General features: G+C 46.0%; 1 protein-coding gene across 1 annotated transcript in view; it reads left to right on the forward strand.

Annotated features, from left to right (window-relative positions):
* The window catches only part of LOC144694910 (ankyrin-1-like), a 198,923-nt gene that overhangs the window by 38,437 nt on the left and 142,800 nt on the right, over nt 1–17,686 (forward strand). The window contains exon 2 of the mRNA XM_078565662.1: nt 10,589–10,690. Within this exon, the coding sequence (XP_078421788.1) occupies nt 10,589–10,690 (102 nt within the window). The remainder of the gene's footprint in view (nt 1–10,588; nt 10,691–17,686) is intronic.

Raw genomic sequence — 17,686 nt, forward strand, 5'->3', positions numbered from 1 at the left:
TTTTCCCTGGACCCTGTGAGTGTGGGAATGATAAATAAATAGAGACGACTTGATTGAAACCTTTAAGATCCTGAGAGGTCTTGACAGGGTGGATGTGGAAGGATGTTTCCCCTTGTGGGAGAACCTAGAACTAGGGGTCACTGTTTAATAATTAGGGGTTGACCATTTAAGACAGGGAGGAGAAGAATTTTTTTCTCCGAGGGTAGTGAGTCTTGGGAATACTCTTCCTCAAAAGGCAGCGAAAGCAGAGACTTTGAATGTTCTCAAGGCAAAGGTGGGTAGATTCTTGATAAACAAGGGGGTGGAAGGTTATCCAGGGTAGCCGGGTGGTTACAGTCAGATCAGCCATAGTCTCATTGAATGTCAGAGCAAGCTCAAGGGGCCGAGTGGCCTACTCCTGCTCCTAACTCATATGTTCGTAAGTAGCATGTGTTTGAGTAGCATTTGGATAGGGGGCAGTGGGTGTGAAGTCCAGACCACAGTAAATGATGACTGGGCCAAGGTGCTGTTTGTTGAAGGCTTGACAGCGGGAGCGTTCCACCAATCAACACTTGAACAAAATCTGCAATGCAATATGGAGAAGGAAGTGGGAAAAGTAATGTATTTCATAATGATAGAAATAAATACAAAACTTAAACCCTTAAAGAAATCTTTCAAGCCCATCAGGAATGACTGGGAGTGAGAAGGAAAGGTATTTGCATCTTGAGCAAGTATTATGAAGCTAACTGCATTACAAATATTTAATGAATATTGTTTTTTTCAGGATCAATGAAGTATGTAATATTTTTACTGGTGCAGTATGTTGCTTCTGTAAATCACCTGGGTTACAGTGATGAACAAGCTGCTGTGTAAGGAAGAGTAGTCAGGTCTGGGATTGTCTGTAAGTGTTGTCACTGGAGGTCTACTGGGAATTTGACAAATGATTGCCTCAGTCGTGTATTCAGAGTTTTCTGCAAGATTCATTGATGATTTATGCCTTTCGCGGGTAGCATTCAGCTGAAGACTGTGTTCTAAACTCCGTGGAACAAAATAGAAATGGACAGTCCTGTTGCTGGATCAGCTCGGAGCTGAGTAAAAATACACAATCCCCATACGGAAAGGTTGTGAAAGACGAACTCAGATCAGATAGATTTAGAGATCGGAAGTTTGCTGTCATCACTTGGAATATTAGCTACGTATTTATCTTTTTTTAAATGCCTCCGCCCCTCCTTAAATACTAGTGTTGGGAGGTTAACATAAATGTGAACAGACGATCATAATGTATGTTACTTCAGGGAACATCCTAATGTGTTTTGAAGAGAATGGTTTATGAGTACCATAAACTATATTTGTTCAATCAGAGATGGTGCATTTGGGAAGTGATTTGGTGTGGACACTGTTGGGAAGTGATTTGGTACGGACACTCTGTTGCGATGGGATTTCGTAAGCACACTCTGTTGGGGAGGGATTTGGTACGGACACTGTTGGGGTGGGATTTGGTATAGACACTCTGTTGGGGTGGGATTTGGTACGGACACTCTGTTGGGGTGGGATTTGGTACAGACACTCTGTTGGGAAGGGAATTGGTGTGGACACTTTGTTGGGAAGGGATTTGGTATGGACAGTCTGTTGGGAAGGGAATTGGTGTAGACACTCTGTGGGGAAGGGATTTGGTACAGATACTCTGTTGGGAAGGGATTTGGTATGGACAATCTGTTGGGAAGGGAAGTGGTGTGGACACTCTGTGAGGGAGGGAATTTGTATGGACACTTTGTTGGGAATGGAATCGGCATGTGCAGTGTCAGGATTTTCATTATGGTCATCCCACTGGAGCAGGAAGCATAAAGGAAGTGATTATATTCTTGAGTGTGTGTTCGATGTTCACAATACCACATCAATGAAGTCCACCCTCCACTCTAAATGGTTTTAAATCTTCTCTTCTGGTGAAGTTAAAGCAACACCATTCACACTCTAGATGCAGCCATCTCTCTTGTTTTATTTTTGCCTTCTGAAATATATTTTAACAATTAGCCTCTGCTGTGTACCTGCATTTGCTCCAGACTCTGGTCTTGATGATAGAGCTTTCACTTACCTTGGTTCTGCCCTTTGTAACTCCTTCCAAAAGTCACCTCCTCTACCTCCCTTTGTTCAAAACCCATCTCTAAACTCATCTTCCTACACTTCCAATCTTCACCTGTGAAGCATTTCAGGATGTTTCTTCTGTGTTAAATGTCCTGTGTAAATACAAGCTCCTATTTAGTGACAATGGGATCGTATTATCACTGGAAAAGCAGCAACTGGTACAGCACAATGTTGCTTTTACCTTATGCATCATTTGTGCTTTGGCACCAATTCTAACACATACACTGACTACCTTAAGCAGATTATAGTTGTGAAGGAACAATTGAGACCTGTCAGTGCATCGAAGGCTGCATTCCGGGATGTGAGATTCACAGAATGACCATGGAATCTTTTATTTCACTCTCTGCTTCTAAGATCTTCTGAATCTCTCAGACATACCACAACCCCTATTTCGCTGAGAGTTGTGCAGCCAGCTCCATTTGCTGACTTGGACATTTGATTTTCCAAGTGTTCACAATGGAATGCACCAGCAACTTACTCACCCCAAATAAGATTAGCAAAAGTAAATGAGTTGAAAATCCTCGAAAAGCTTAAATGGCTTATAACCAATGAAGCCTCAAGACCTGGACAATACTTATTCCAGAGAGATCGAGAGACACAGGAAGAGGTTAGTGAGGCATTCACAATTATTGTGAGGGAATCAGTAGAGGTACCTGAAAGTTAAAAATTGGCTGATGTAACTTCTGTGTTCAAAAAGAACCACAAGCCTGAAACTGGAAACATATTAGTCTCGTTCCCATTCCCTATGACCTGATGGGTTTGATAATCAGGAATAATCCTGAAGATTATCCATGCATTGATAAACTGGTTAACAACAGTCAATATAGATTCAGAATGGGAATATCCTGCCTGAACAGCCTTTCTTTGAGGAAATGACAGCGCAGCCACACTGCAGAAACCTTGTGACATGGGTTTCAACCAAGTTTCAAATGGTAGACTATTAAGTTACACAGAAAGCTGCGAGGATTCAAGGTAAATCCTGGGAATGGATGAGAAACTGGCAGAAGAATACAAAATAAGAAAATAAGAAGCATTAGGAAGATTTTACCAGAGCCGGGGCAGGTGAAGCGATTTCTGAATGGGGGACCCAGGACTTGGCCTTGGAATCACTACTGTTTTCAATTTACATAAATGGCCAGATTCCGAACTCCAAATCCAAATGGTCAAATTGACAGATGGCACCAAACTAGGGAGGGCAATGGCAATAGAAGAGGTAGCTTACAAATTTCAGCAAGAGTTGGACAGAATATGTAAACAGACAAAACAATGGCAGAACAATGTAAAATATTGCATACAGGAAGAAAAGGTGAGTGACATAGGTGCGCCATGAGTGGTGCTGAAATCACTGAAGACAAAGTTGAAGGCAAGCTAGAAGATTCTGTGGAGCCGACGCTAAATATCACCAACCAATGACAGAGCAGCAATCAACAGCATCCAATAGGATATTGAACAGCATTGTCAATAGAATATCAGTCAGAAAAGCTATTCAAACTCCATCTTCCTCTGACTAAACAGTGTATAGAGCAATGAGTCCAGTTTTGGTCACCAAGAATCAAGAGAGACGGTCACACACAGGAGACGGTGAAGAGAAGAAGCAGGAACCCATTTGTAGTATCAGAGGGCGGGGGAATGGGCCACGTCTTGGAGAGATTTGGGGGTGTTTTGCTTGGATATAAGGCACCTGAGGTGACCTGATCGAGATATACAAAATTGTTAAGGAAAGGGAAAAAATAAATTAATACTTGAGATTAAATTGCAGGAGTAGAATTTAGTGACAATAATTCAGACTATTAAAAGGACATTTTAGAGCAGATGCCAGGAAACATTTTCTTTTGCATAATTTGTACAATAAACCAGTGTCCATTTACTGCCAGGGTTCCCAACGTGGTTGATATTGAACCGTGAAGAAATCCTGGTGCAATCATTGGTCCTGGATCAGCACGTGTTAATTATCGGTTCACTAACTGCTCACCTGAGATCCATAACACACGCTTGGAAATGACTCCCTTATACAGGTGCAGTGAAGGGTTTATTCTTGGTGCCTGTGATCTCAGCGCTGATCAGGCCAGTGGTTGCAGTGCGTTCAGTCGGGTAGAGACTCAGTATTGATGTTGAAAACAAATTATTTCTTGGGATGATTTAGAGCAGCGTTTTTGGGGTTTGTTGTAAATGTTGCGAACGCAGCACATTTTTTTTATGAAGAGGGTCATTCTTTCAATGGGACATGCTATGGTGCATTTCACAGTTGAGGCCTGGCTATCTTCCCTGGTTTGGTGTTGGTCGTGGACCAGTTCAGCTGGTGAATCACTGGCTGTACACAGAGATTGGTCAATACCTGTGGAAGGTGTAGAGACATTATCATGGGATGTTACACTGCATAAAGTCATTGTCTGAGCAGACATTAATATAGCTAACAGGAGTGTACAGCTTGGGATTAGAGAGAGAGATGTACCTTAGCACCAGTCCTGATCTTTGAACAGTGAAGTAGTTGAATGCCTTGCCCCTCCAGAGGGTAGCATTTGACTCAAAAGACATTACTGATAAAGCAGTGGTTCTTTGAAAGAGTGTATTGATTTTTGTTAACTCCTTGTTGGCGTTGTATGCGATTGGGTTATCTCCAAGCTTGTCAATGTTAACCTTTCAGTGATTTCTGCGAATGCAATGGGAGAGTCCCCAGAGCCACTGGAGGGTTGTGTGACTCAGACAGTACTGGCACTGCAGAGCTTCCAGCATATGATGTCTATATATAGGGCAGAGAGAATTGAAATAGCCCTCAGCCCACATATTCACGTAGTTGGGATTCCTTCCTGGCACAGGGATAGATAGCAGCTCTTTCTCTCAGAAACCAGACTGTTTATCTGCTATCCAGTCCTGGATGAGCAATAATTTCCCCCAATTAAATATTGGGACAGTTGAAGCCATTGTTTTTGATACCTGCTCCAAACTCTGTTCTCGAGCTACGACCTCCATCCCTCTCCCTGGCAACAGTCTGGGATTAACCTTGGTGTCACATTTGATCCTGAGATGAGATTCTGACCTTATATTCAGGGCGTCGCTAAGATTGAAATGGAACCAGTCCCTGCAACCAGGAGGAGAGGCCTCATGGACTACAAGCAAGTCCCCTCCAAATGAGACCTAGATGCTCTCAGAGCTCCCAGAATCAAGTCTCAGTGGACTGTTCGGCACTGCACCAATCAATACTGGTTGAAACTGCAACAGCAGTCAGTCTGCGTCTGAGCCTGGTGACGTTAGAGGCATGTATGAAGGAATCAAGAAAGCAGGAGCCCCAGCAGCAACCAAATCAGCCCGCTTGAAGGCAAAGGTGATCATCACCGACCCGAGCAAGCAGATGGAAGGGTGGATGGGGCACTATCTCCAACTCTACCCAGCGGAGAAGCCTGTCACTGAAGAAGTGCCATTCCAAGCTTTACTGTCATGGAGGAGCTGGACAGCGAGCCCACCATAATAGAGTGAGAAAGCCTCAGGAAATTATGGTATTTCCACCTGAAATCATCACAAGTGGAAAACCGGCATTCCTGCAGCATCTCCACGAGCTTCTGTGTCTCTGCTGGAAGGAAAGATTTGTGCCTCAAGACATGGCTGATGCAAACATAGTCACCTTGTACAAAAGCAAAGGGGGTAGCAATGACTGTAACAATTCCTGATGAACCTCCTTGTTAAGCATCGTGGGGAAGGGCCTTGCTCGTGTTGCTCTGACCAGATTGCCAACCCTGCCATCACACAACTGCCCTGAGTCTCAGTGCAGTTCCAGACCTGGCCGATCGACAGTGGCCATGACTCTCACTTCGGCAGTTACAGGAGAGGTGCCTCAAACAGTGCAGACCGCTCCACATCGTCTTCATAGACCTCACCAAGGCCTTTGACCTTGTCAGCAGAGTCAGGCTTTTGAAAGTGTTGTGAAAAATAGGCTGCTTGCCTGGACTCCCACATGTCATTTCTTCTATCCATGAGAACATGCACAATTTTTGTCAGTTAACTGCATTGTCGGAAGCTGAGGGCATCCTGGCTAAGTTTGCAGATGATACAAAGATAGGTGGAGGGACAGGTAGTATTGAGCAGGCAGGGAGGTTGCAGAAGGATTTGGACAGGTTAGGCGAATGGGCAAAGAAGTGGCAGATGGAATACAACGTGGGGAAGTGTGAGGTCATGCACTTTGGTAGGAAGAATAGAGGCATGGACTATTTTCTAAATGGGGAGAGAATTCAGAAATCTAGAGTGCAAAGGGACTTGGGAGTCCTAGTCCAGGATTCTCTTAAGGTTAACTTGCAGGTTGAGTCAGTAGTTAGGAAGACAAATGCAATGTTGGCATTTATTTCGAGACGACTAGAATATAAAAGCAGGGATGTGCTGCTGAGGCTTTATAAGGCTCTGGTCAGACCACATTTAGAATATTGTGAGCAATTTTGGGCCCCGTATCTCAGGAAGGATGTTCTGGCCCTGGAGAGGGTCCAGAGGAGGTTCACGAGAATGATCCCAGGAATGAAAGGCTTAACATATGAGGAACGTTTGAGAACTCTGGGTCTATACTCGATGGAATTTAGAAGGATGAGGGGGGATCTGATTGAAACTTACAGAATACTGAAAGGCCTGGATAGAGTGGACGTGGGGAAGATGTTTCCATTAGTAGGAGAGACTAGGACCCGAGGTGACAGCCTCAGAGTAAAGGGAAGACCTTTTAGAACAGAGATGAGGAGAAACTTCTTTAGCCAGAGAGTGGCGAATCTATGGAATTCATTGCCACAGAAAGTTGTGGAGGCCAGGTCATTGAGTGTATTTAAGACCGAGATAGATAGGTTCTTGATTGGTAAGGGGATCAAAGGTTACGGGGAGAAGGCGGCAGAATGGGGTTGAGAAACTTATCAGCCATGATTGAACGGTGGAGCAGACTCGATGGGCTGAATGGCCTAATTTCTGCTCCTATGTCTTATGGTCTAAGCTTTGAAAATCAGAAGCGGAGTAAAGCAGCGTTACGTCTCTTTGCCAACTCTCTTTGGTATATTTTTCTCTGCGCTGCTATTGTATACTTTGGGCGACTCAAATGAGGGTGTCTACCTGCCATGCCACAGCCAATGGCAAACTGTTCAACTTGTCAAGATTGTCCCAAGGCCAAAGTGCTTAATGTCCGAGTTTGTGAGTTGCTTTTTGCTGATGATGCAGCGCTGGCACACAATACTGAAGTTCACTTGCAATAGCTTGTAGACCGGTTCTCCTGGGCCTGCTAGAAGTTTGGACTGACCATCAGCATCAGGAAGACCAACGTTATAGACCAGGGCGCAGAGACTCCACCATCCATGAACATTGACAGCCTCACTCTGGAGGCCGTTGACAGCTTCACGTACCTAGGATCAACAATTACCAGCACCCTGTCCCTTGATGCCGAAATAAGTATGAGGATTGCCAAGGCTGCAGCTGTCAAGTCAAAGTTGACCAGCAAACTAATGGAAAATACAAAGCTCAACACCCTCTTTTACACTGGCGAGATATGGACGACTTATGTGAGTCAAGAAAAGCACCTGACCAGCTTCCACCTCCACTGCCCCAAATGAACATTGGGCATCTCCTGGTAGGGCATCTCCTGGCAGGACAGAGTGTGGAAGATGGAAGTACAGCAGCTTGCAGGGATCCCCAGCATGTTTGCCCACGAGTCAGCGGTGACTCGGTTGGCTGGGTCATGTGAGCTGAATGGATGATGGCCACATCGTCAAAGTCATGCACCATGGCAACCTTCAGCACAAGACCCAAAAGATCGCCCACATCTGTGATACAAGGATGTCTGCAAGTGAGACTTCAAGTTGATCGGGATCTTGCATGGGGGTCCTTGCTGCTGACAGGAGTGCCTGGTGATGAGCAGTCAGAAAGGATGTGAAAAAGGCAGAAGACAAAAGAAATGACCAGATGACAGAAAAGAGAACCTGCTGGAGGGGAAAAAAGCATGAGTCGATCTTGGGCCACGCTGTTTAACTGTGCCGGAACTCCCAAATCTGTCTCTACAGCCACAATAGACAACGTTCAATACAGAAGTGACATTTACCCCGGACACAGTTCATCGCCTCCTGAGACAGACGGATGCCATCAACATTTAATTCTGAGATGAGCTCCTGACCTCATATTTGCACCATCATTAGGACCGCCTATTTCCAACTCTGTAACATTGCCCAGCTTTACCCCTGCCTCAGCTCATCGGCTGCTAAAACCCTCACCCATGCCTTCGTTACTCCTAGACTCGACTATTCAAATGCACCCCTGGCTGGTCTCCCACATTCTACCCTCCATAAACGCGAGGTCATCCAAAACTCTGCAACCTGTGTCTCAACTCGCACAAAGCCCTGTTCTGTATGACCCTGTGCTCACTGACCGATGATGTCTTAATTGTAAAACTCTCATCCTTGTTTTCAAATCCCTCCCCATGGCCTCTCCCCTCCCTACCTCTGCAATATCCTTCAACCCCACAACCCTCCAAGATATCTGCGCCCCTCTAACTCTGGCCTCTTGTGCATTCCCAATTAAAACATTGCTCCACTATTGGTGGCTGTGCTTGGGCCTCGAGCTCTGGAATTCCTGACCACAGGCGGCCTGGTGAGCAGGCTGGAGGCCATCAGGCTAGAAGACTGCTTTGCAAGTCGAAAGCCCATGAGGTTGTATGGGTGCATTGGGAGGTTGCGAGATTGCGGGAGGCCATGAGATTGCCATGGGATGGTTCCTGATCACAGGGCATCCAGTTTGTCAGGTGGGGGTGGGGGTGGTGGGAGTTCCTGGCTGCAGGGGAAAGGTTCAGTGGTGGTCTGTGGGTTCCTGATTGTGGGGGTGGAATCCAATAATGGTCAGTTGGGGGTGGGGGAAGCAGATGGTAGTTGGTGGGGAAGGGACAGTTCATGCAGATTTACTGGACAGCTTATTGGGCTGTGGGAAAGGACTTATGCTCCAGCCTGGCCCACGAGCCGTGCTATAAAGGCTCTTGCCTCATGGATTCAGCTCCTTTCACCTTCTTTCAGCTGCCGAGTCTGTTGGGGCCAGGGAAACCCAGCCGCCTGTGGTTAAAAATAGGACGCCTGCTCGTATGAAGGTGTGCAGCCTCAACGTAAAATGTCAATGGCCAACATGTTTCCTGTGATTGGATTGCTTGCCAGCCCCTCATTCCACCCACGTTAAAACTGGGAATGGGCGGATTTGATTCCTGATTCTGACGTCATGCGTCTGATATGACCCCAAGATTCAGCCCTGCATCCCAGAATCTGAAAGGAGACAAGGGTTCGCTGCTTGTCATTGTGAATGTGTGAACAGGGAGTGGTGCGAAGAAGCTTCTCACTAACCCAGCAAGGAGCTGTGGGGAAAGAGAGGATGTTGTCACTGACTGTGAGACACAACGTGATGATCTTACAATCAGGTTGCAGTGCTTCTGCTTCAGCTTGTATGTGCTTCATAGAGCAGGTGTCTTGTGCTATTGATCTGTGCTGCTGACACAGTCTGCTTCTGTTATTCATTCAAGTACACTGAACAATTGGATCACCGGCATTTTATGAATGGAGTTTGACAGTGGGGCATCGACTACACGCGTTAACCATGCTCCAGCTCAACTTCACCGACAGTTGCTTGTCCAACTCGACTTGAGATATTGGCTGCTGGGCAGCTGGCATCCCGGCCTGCAGCCTTTAATGCAAAAACACATAACCTTTCCTTTCAGCTGAGAAACCCAGGTAAGGAACCAAGGCCCATTGTTTAGGGCAAGTTTGCCGGGGAAGACTTGGTAAATCAAAAAGTATTGTAAGTGTGACAGAACAAGGATTGTTGGTGGTGGGAGGGGGAGGAACGAGAGGGTAAAGGGTTGCTTGTGACCACTACAGGACATTGGGACATACAAGGAAGCATTAGAAAGACTCCTGAATGTGGAGTAAGGATTATCTACTAGTAAGATATCAGTGGGTAGCTGGATCTTAAGTTCTGATGATGGCATTAAGATGGGACAAAACGTTTGATGTTTTTAGAAGCTCAAGCTTGACATAGAGTACAACATTCAAAGTCGATACCCTATTGCAATTCATTCTTTATCCTATTCCAAATCTTTGTTTCCGAGTGTCTTAAAACTGCGGAACTCCCAATCTGCCTTCCCTAGCACATCCAGCAGGTTTTTAAAACACAAACATGGCTTCATGCAACCCTTTCCTTCTTTAAACGTCGGTGCACTGTTGGATATTGGTGTCCTTCAAACAGACAGTTGAAATGTTCATGGTTATGGAGCTCTGGGAGAGGATTGTTGGGGTCAATGAGCCTTGGGCAGCTGCTTGTCCACATCCATATAACTGTTCCAACCACACAAAACTGTGTACGTACAACACATCCCACTCTGTGTGTACCTTTGCACCAATTGAGTGGCAGATTCTGCAGCTACAGTATAAGCAAGGATTAGCAGATTTATGAATAACGTTTTTATTCTGGTGTTTCCACTTAGGCAGACTCCGCAACAAGTTTCCTCAGGGCTGCACGATCTGGGAACTTGGACAAACTACTCGACTACTTGAAGAATGGGGCTGAGATCAACACGTGTAACCAGGTCAGTGCATTGTGTTCATGCCTTTTACCCAGTCATGTGGCTCAAGGCAAAGCAGGAGGCTTGGGCCTCTTGTGTTTCAGACCTTGACAGTGGCGTTTAGAAGAACGAGAGATGATTTTATTGAAACATATAAGACTTGATAGGGCAGGTAGCAGGAGGATGTTTCCACTTGTGGAGGAGGCTAGAACTAGGGGACACAGTTTAAAGATAGGAGGTCTCCCTTTTAAGACAGAGATGAGGAGAATTTTTTTCTCTGAGGGTGGTTTCTCTATGGAGTCCTTAGTCCCAGAGAGCAGTGGAGGCTGGGTCATTGAATTTATTCAATGCTAAGTTAGACAGATTTTTAACAGGCAAGGGAGTCAAGGGTTATGGGGGGCAGACAGGAGAGTGGAGTTGAGACCACAACCAGCCATGATCTTACTGAATAGCAGAGCAGGCTCGAAGGGCTGCATGGCTTACTCTTGCTCCTAAGTCCTGTGTTCCTGTGATGGTTTAATGTAGACCCAATGATTTTGAAATTTCAGTCATTCTTCACCAAGGCTACGGGCCAAGTGCTGGAAAATGGGGTTAGAGTAGATAGGTGTTTGATGGCCGGCGTGGACACGATGGGCTGAAGGGCCTCTTTCCGTGCTGTAAAACTCTATGACTCTATCCTTTCCCTATGTTTCTCCCTGCTGCAGATTTATCAAGGTGATTCCATTAGTTTTGCCCTGATTTCATTGTCCTACACTGCACACTTTTATTTTTGTTAATAATGGGTGCAAGCAATATGTTGGCACAATCACGGGGAGATACTTTCCATTATCTACTCAACAGGCGATTGTGTCAAACAACAGACGATAAATAAAAGGACGGGATATGTTGAAACAAATGACATTATTAAACACAGTGGGGCTTCTGAGAAGGGGAAAAACAGTAAAGGTTGGAAATGTGTGGTACTGGTATGAACTGGAGTTCCATTTTAAGGTATACAAGACCTGTTCAGACCAGCACCAGTCATTTCCCAAGTTGTACTGGATTTTCCTTCTGGGTTAATTTGACTTCTGGGTGGCCAATTGGGAAATAGTCCTGAGCTGTTGCCAGGAAAGTAAATTTAAGCCTTTCCCAGGCAGATCCTTTTCTCTTCCATTGTCCATAGACTGGCCCAAGCCTATACAGTACACCCTCCATCGAGGGACTATTTACGACATAGGAGCCCAGTTTCTGTATGAAAAGAGGCCTAGTGCCCAAAACTGGTGGACATGTTGAACCTGACAGTCGGTCCCTTTTACAATGGCACTGGCCAATTCATGATGGTAAAGCAGCTGATTCCATTTGGAGGCCGTTCCTGCCCCATTAGCATCAGTTCACAAGAGCTGCCCGGGGTTCCAGCCTTGTGGATTGAGAAATCTTAATGCTAATTTTGCTCATCCAGTGACTGACGTGCATAACTTCCCTGCTCCCTCGGATTATGAAGCATCCCGATTCCCCCAGGCTCTGATTCATAATAGCAAGAGCTGAGCTGCAAGATTAACAAGAGGTCAGCATCATGAACCTCTTCACACTCTTTCATTTCTGAATCATTGCTCTGGACAGTTGTTCCTTGAGCCAATTGCCATTTATATTCCAAAAGAGTTATTTTGTTCTCACATCATGCCAGAAGAGAGGCAGTGGCACAGTGGTATTGTCACTGGATGAGTAATCCAGGGACCCAGGGTACCTGGGTTCAAACCCTACGATAAAAAATCTGGAATTAGAAGTTTAATAATGACTGTAAAACCACTGTCGATTGTTGTAAAAACCCATCTGATTCACCATTGTCCTTTAGGGAAGGAAACCGGATCTGGCCTACATGTGACTCCAGACTTAAATGCCCTCTGAAATCACCTTCTCAAGGGCAATTAGGGATGGGCAATAAATGCTGGCCTTGCCAGCGATGCCCACATCCCATGAATAAATAAAAAAAACCAGAATGGATATACTAATCTATGAGGTGCTTGATGAAGCCCTGGCATCAGGCAGTCATGTTCTAGGTAGTCTCAGCTGCAGACAGGGAGATGTTCCCTGTAACCCACTCTGTACACACTGTAAATAAGCTAGTTTTTAGGTAAATACCCTGATACGCCTACAGTTCTTCCTTGTTAGAATCCTTAGCACATTCTACCATGCTGTTGGCTAGAAAGAGCCCACTCTCAGTCTAACATGAGGTATACTGTCTGTTAACTAATGACTCAGGCTGTTGCTGAAAACAAAGGGTAGCCCCTGAAAGTGTGTCTGTGTGGAGTGCACTTCAAAAAGTTTTGGACATTACTGGGAAATGGGTGGAAATCCCATCTGACTGCAGACCGGTCAACTGCAGCCTCAAAGACTAAAAAACTTTCAAGTTTAAACAGTCAGATCTTATCTCAAAACCTCAGGGCCCTCCCATAAAATTGAAAAGAATCCCAAAAGACACCTCTGCTTCTCTCGTTCTCTGGACTTTCTATGTAAAATAGCTTTACTTGTCCGTCAGAGATGTGCTTGTGGAGCTGTATTGGAGAGACCTGACCATGTGAGGTAGCAGTATCATTGTTTAGTGCTGTGAAGCGATGGACTGCTTCAGGCAGCCAGACTCTGCCCTGTCCTCCTCCTCGCGGGATCGCCAAGCATGCAAAAGAACCGTTGCAAAAGTCACACAAACTCTGCCAGAGCCCAGCGTTCCCCCGTGTCAAGAGCGATGCAAACATTTAATTTCCATTCTCTGCTGGGTTTGCCTATCTCAACTGGAGCAGAACGAGATGCGCTGCAATGAACAGCAGGAGCAGTGAGAGCAACAGCAAGTCCACCGAGCTGTTAAACGACACCACCGGAGAGTAAGGACAGGATTGGGCTCAATTCTGACGCTCCAACCATGCTCAAAGATCCTGTCAGTGCTCATTCTCTACTCTGGACAGGCAGGTTCAGGATATCAGTCACCTGGGTGAGGTACCTGAGGGCTGCAGTAGCCCTGAGAAGTTTATGAGCTGAATTGTCTCAGATTTGCACTAAGTGCGGTAGCGGGCATAAGAGAAGTTGTTTTATGCGGGTTTTCGCGCCATATCGCCCCCTTCCCACTTCATTGATTGTGCAGCCACAGAAAACACGCCACCTCTCTGGCGGGCGGCCTCCCATTTGCCCACCACGACGTTACCTTGCCGCTTTCTCACTCTGGGCTCCATGTTTAAGCTTCAGCCTCGGGCACGCTTCTCAATGCTCGTGGCCCAAGACTGCTCCGGTGAAGACATGGCCTCAAAAGCCAAGAAGACCTCAGCCCCCACCCCCCCACCACCACCCCCGATTCAGTGACACATCACTGGGACGCCTTCTGGACACCATGGAGGCCAGCTGTGATGTCCTCTATGCCCACTCTGGCTGCAGGAGGCTCATCAATCTCACCACTCTGGCATGTGAGGCGGGGGCAGAGGTAGTCAGTGCCAATGTTGCACATGATGTTAGCCATCCAATGCAGAAAACAGATGAATGATCTTATCTCTGCTGCCAGGGTAAGGCAACCATCTCATCACTCTCAACTCAACCCTCACAAGCCCATCACACATTCCCTGGCATCTCACTCACTGCCAGCTCAAGGGACATCGCCTCTCACTCTCTCTCACACACCCTCACATCTCCATCCAGCCTCACCTCATCTGGAGACTGCCTCCTCAGCCTTCAATATCTTGAGGCCACTTGCACATATCAACAAGTGCCCCCACCCACACCCTGAGATACCCCCCCTTCCCCAAACAAGCCATAGCCCTGCGGCTGTTGAAAAGCCACCCCCGCCTTATGGCTGGTCTGGTAGTAGAGACCTACCCGTGAGCCCCCCTAAAAGTGATGCAGTGGAGCCCACAAAGCCTGGCGCCAATGACCACAAGTGCCCCCCGAAGCAAGGTCAGCAGACGAACCCTGAATGAAAAGCAGCTCGCCAGGTGCGCGTCGCTTATGTACAGTTGTGAAACACATCGGTGTGCACTCACGCCAACGCGCCTGGATGATCCAGCGTGGGGGGAATGATTCCAGTGAGCAGGGCTTATAATGAGATGCTAAAGTATTAAAATGAGGTTCCCGACATGCGGCGCTGGGAAACGTAGCCCCGCCATTGACATGTAGAGCAGACGATCCACAGCAAAATGGTTTCACAATGGCGTGAAACCGATTTTTGGCCTTCCTGCCATATAGTCCCTCCTGTCCGCCATGATCTCATGGGACCGGACGATTCCGCCCTGTGTCTTCAAGAGTGGAGGAAGGAAAAGAATCCACAGAAAACTGGCAAAAACCCAAAGTATCTTAAAGTCGCTATGATTCATCTCTAACTGATTTTTAAGTAAGAGACACTGTCTTGAAGAGCAGACAGAAGCTACATTGAGCCAAGACAACAGCCTTCAGTGCCAAGAATCTAATAGCTTTTATTCTGAAATTGAAGTACCAGATGAAGCCCATTATATTTACGATTGCCTCCAAAGGTTTATTTTTCTGTGGGTGCTGCATGCTTTCACATACTGATCACAGTGGCAAAGGTGACTCTTGGCTGAATTGGTTCATTTGTCATAGTGTGTCTCTCCTGACCCTTTCATTGCTGGGTGCCTGAAGGAAAGATGTTAAGAAGTTAGTCAATTTGGTTTTTCCTATTCCATTCCCAACTGGAAACCAGCCTGGGCCCAATCCAGCACCCTCTGTCCCTGGACGATTCGTCGTTTAATAGTGCTGCTGAAAAAAAGAGACATGTCGAAGCTTTTCGTCTTGCACTCATCAGGACGCTTAGCAAGATTACCCATATAAGGGGAAAACAATAATTTATACTACATATGAAGAGAGTGCCGATTGGTTGACAGGTGGCGTTCCTTTTGTGCAGGATATCCCAGCACCTGATATGACCAATCTCATAGCAGGTGGTGTTCAGTGACACTTCTTAAATAGTGTTCCTGATTGTTTCCCTGCAATAGACAGGACTCGAATGATGCCTGGCTTGAGCTGCAGTATAAATCCCTAGTTTGGACCAGATGCAAAATAACTTTTTGCCTTCTCCAGTTTCATTTTGCAGTTTGTTCAGGTTGTACCTCCATTATATCTTGTCGATTGAGTGCTGCCTTTGCCAAGCACCATGCTTTGGCCGGGAGAGCGACAAGTCTGACTGCCAATAATACTGCTGGCAGGTATAAGGATGAGCCACTCCCAAACCTCATTTTGTTCATCACAGCTGCCCCTGTTCAACAAGCTACTGCTCTTCTTCAATTTGATTGCCAATAAGTATTTGCAGATAAACAGTTGGGGTGAGTGGAGGAGGGTGGGGGAGCCCAAACTTGCATTTCCTCATGCTGTTAAACTGGCAGCTCAGCATTACTGAGATATATATATATATCAGGAAAGGATTGACAGGCTGGGTCTCTTTTCTCTTGAAAAAAGGCGACTGAGGGGGTGACCTAATTGAGGTCTTTAAAATTCTGAAAGGTTTTGATCAAGTGGATACAGAGAGAATGTTTCCTCTTGTGGGGAAGAGCAGAACTAGAGGTCATCAATATAAGATCGTCACTGAGAAATCCAGTAGGGAATTCAGGAGAAACTTCTTCACCCAGAGAGTGGTGAGAATGTGGAACTCGCTACCACAGGGAGTGGTTGAAGTGAATAGTAATATCGATGTATTTAAGGGGAAACTAGATAAACATATGAGGGAGACAGGAACAGAGGGTTACAATGGTAGATTTAGATGAGGAAAGATGAGAGGAGGCTCGAGTGGAGAATAAACACCAGCATGGCCTGGTCGGGCCGAATGGCCTGTTTCTGTGCCAGATACCCTATATAATCCTACAGATGGAGAAACTCTCGATAGCTGCTGGAATGCTAACCTGCTAACCCAATATTGACCACGTGCACCCTGTTCCTGTTAGTCCACTTTGACCAACTGCACATTCAACAAAAAGAATTTTAAGGAACAAAGGCATTTAGAACAACAAAGCCATTCCTGCTTGACGGATCATCAAAACCAAACCACTTTCTCACTCTATCCCTCGGTCCTTTTTATCCCCAGCAACACATTGAATTCACTTCTGAGCCCATTTATGTAACCCAGTCAAATGGCCTTGCCTGGTGGCTGAACCCAGAACTCTGTTCGGTTTCAAACAGACACGCTCGACTTTGTTCTTCCTTTTCCAAAGAAAATGTACTTCTCAGAGAATGTTGACCCCATAGCTAAAATAGATAGAAAAAGATTTTGCCTGCACCCATGGGTTTGAACCTTCGTCTTCTGTGTGCAATGGAACTCCAAGTGTGTTGCAGCCTGATAGCGCTTGATGAAGCTGCAGTGATGAGGGTGGGGTTTCTGAGGGAAGATGCAAGGAGCTGAATCAGTGAGATGCAGCCCTGAATGCAGTGTGTGCATGAGATAATCAAGCCTCTGTTTACTGAGAAATGATAATGTTGGATCAACATGCTCTGGATCACATGCTGCCAGTGCAGACCCTGTGCATTGAGACTCCTGAGTACACAGCTACTCCAAGCTCTCTGCCATGCGCGCACACACACACACACACAAACACACACACAAACACACACACAGACACACCTGCTTAACTCCTGTCACCCCGGCATACTGCTTTCATTGTTCTAAAAGGGAGGGTCAAGCGATTGCTCATTTTTTTTTTACATAATGATGATACCACTTTCAGACAAAATAATCAAATGAAATTGTAATCATCTTGCTGTCACTGTATACCTGTGATTAACAAGAAGAAGGAAAGTGCTTCCATGTGGGCGTAGGGTTAGAAACAGAAGAAGCTTGATGGGACAAAAACAAAAATTGCTGGAAAAACTCAGCAGGTCTGACAGCATCTGTGGAGAGCGAGAGACAGAGTTAAAGTTTCGAGTCCGTATGACTCTTTTTCAGAGCTGAAGGGAAGTAGAAATGTGGTGAAATATATACTGTTTAAGTGGGGGGTGGAACAGATGAAGCTGGATAGAGGGCCAGTGATAGGTGGAGGCAAAGGAAAGATTGCCAAAGATGTC

The sequence above is a fragment of the Cetorhinus maximus genome, chromosome 20 (assembly GCF_964194155.1).
Source record: "Cetorhinus maximus chromosome 20, sCetMax3.hap1.1, whole genome shotgun sequence".
Lineage (NCBI taxonomy): Eukaryota > Metazoa > Chordata > Chondrichthyes > Lamniformes > Cetorhinidae > Cetorhinus > Cetorhinus maximus.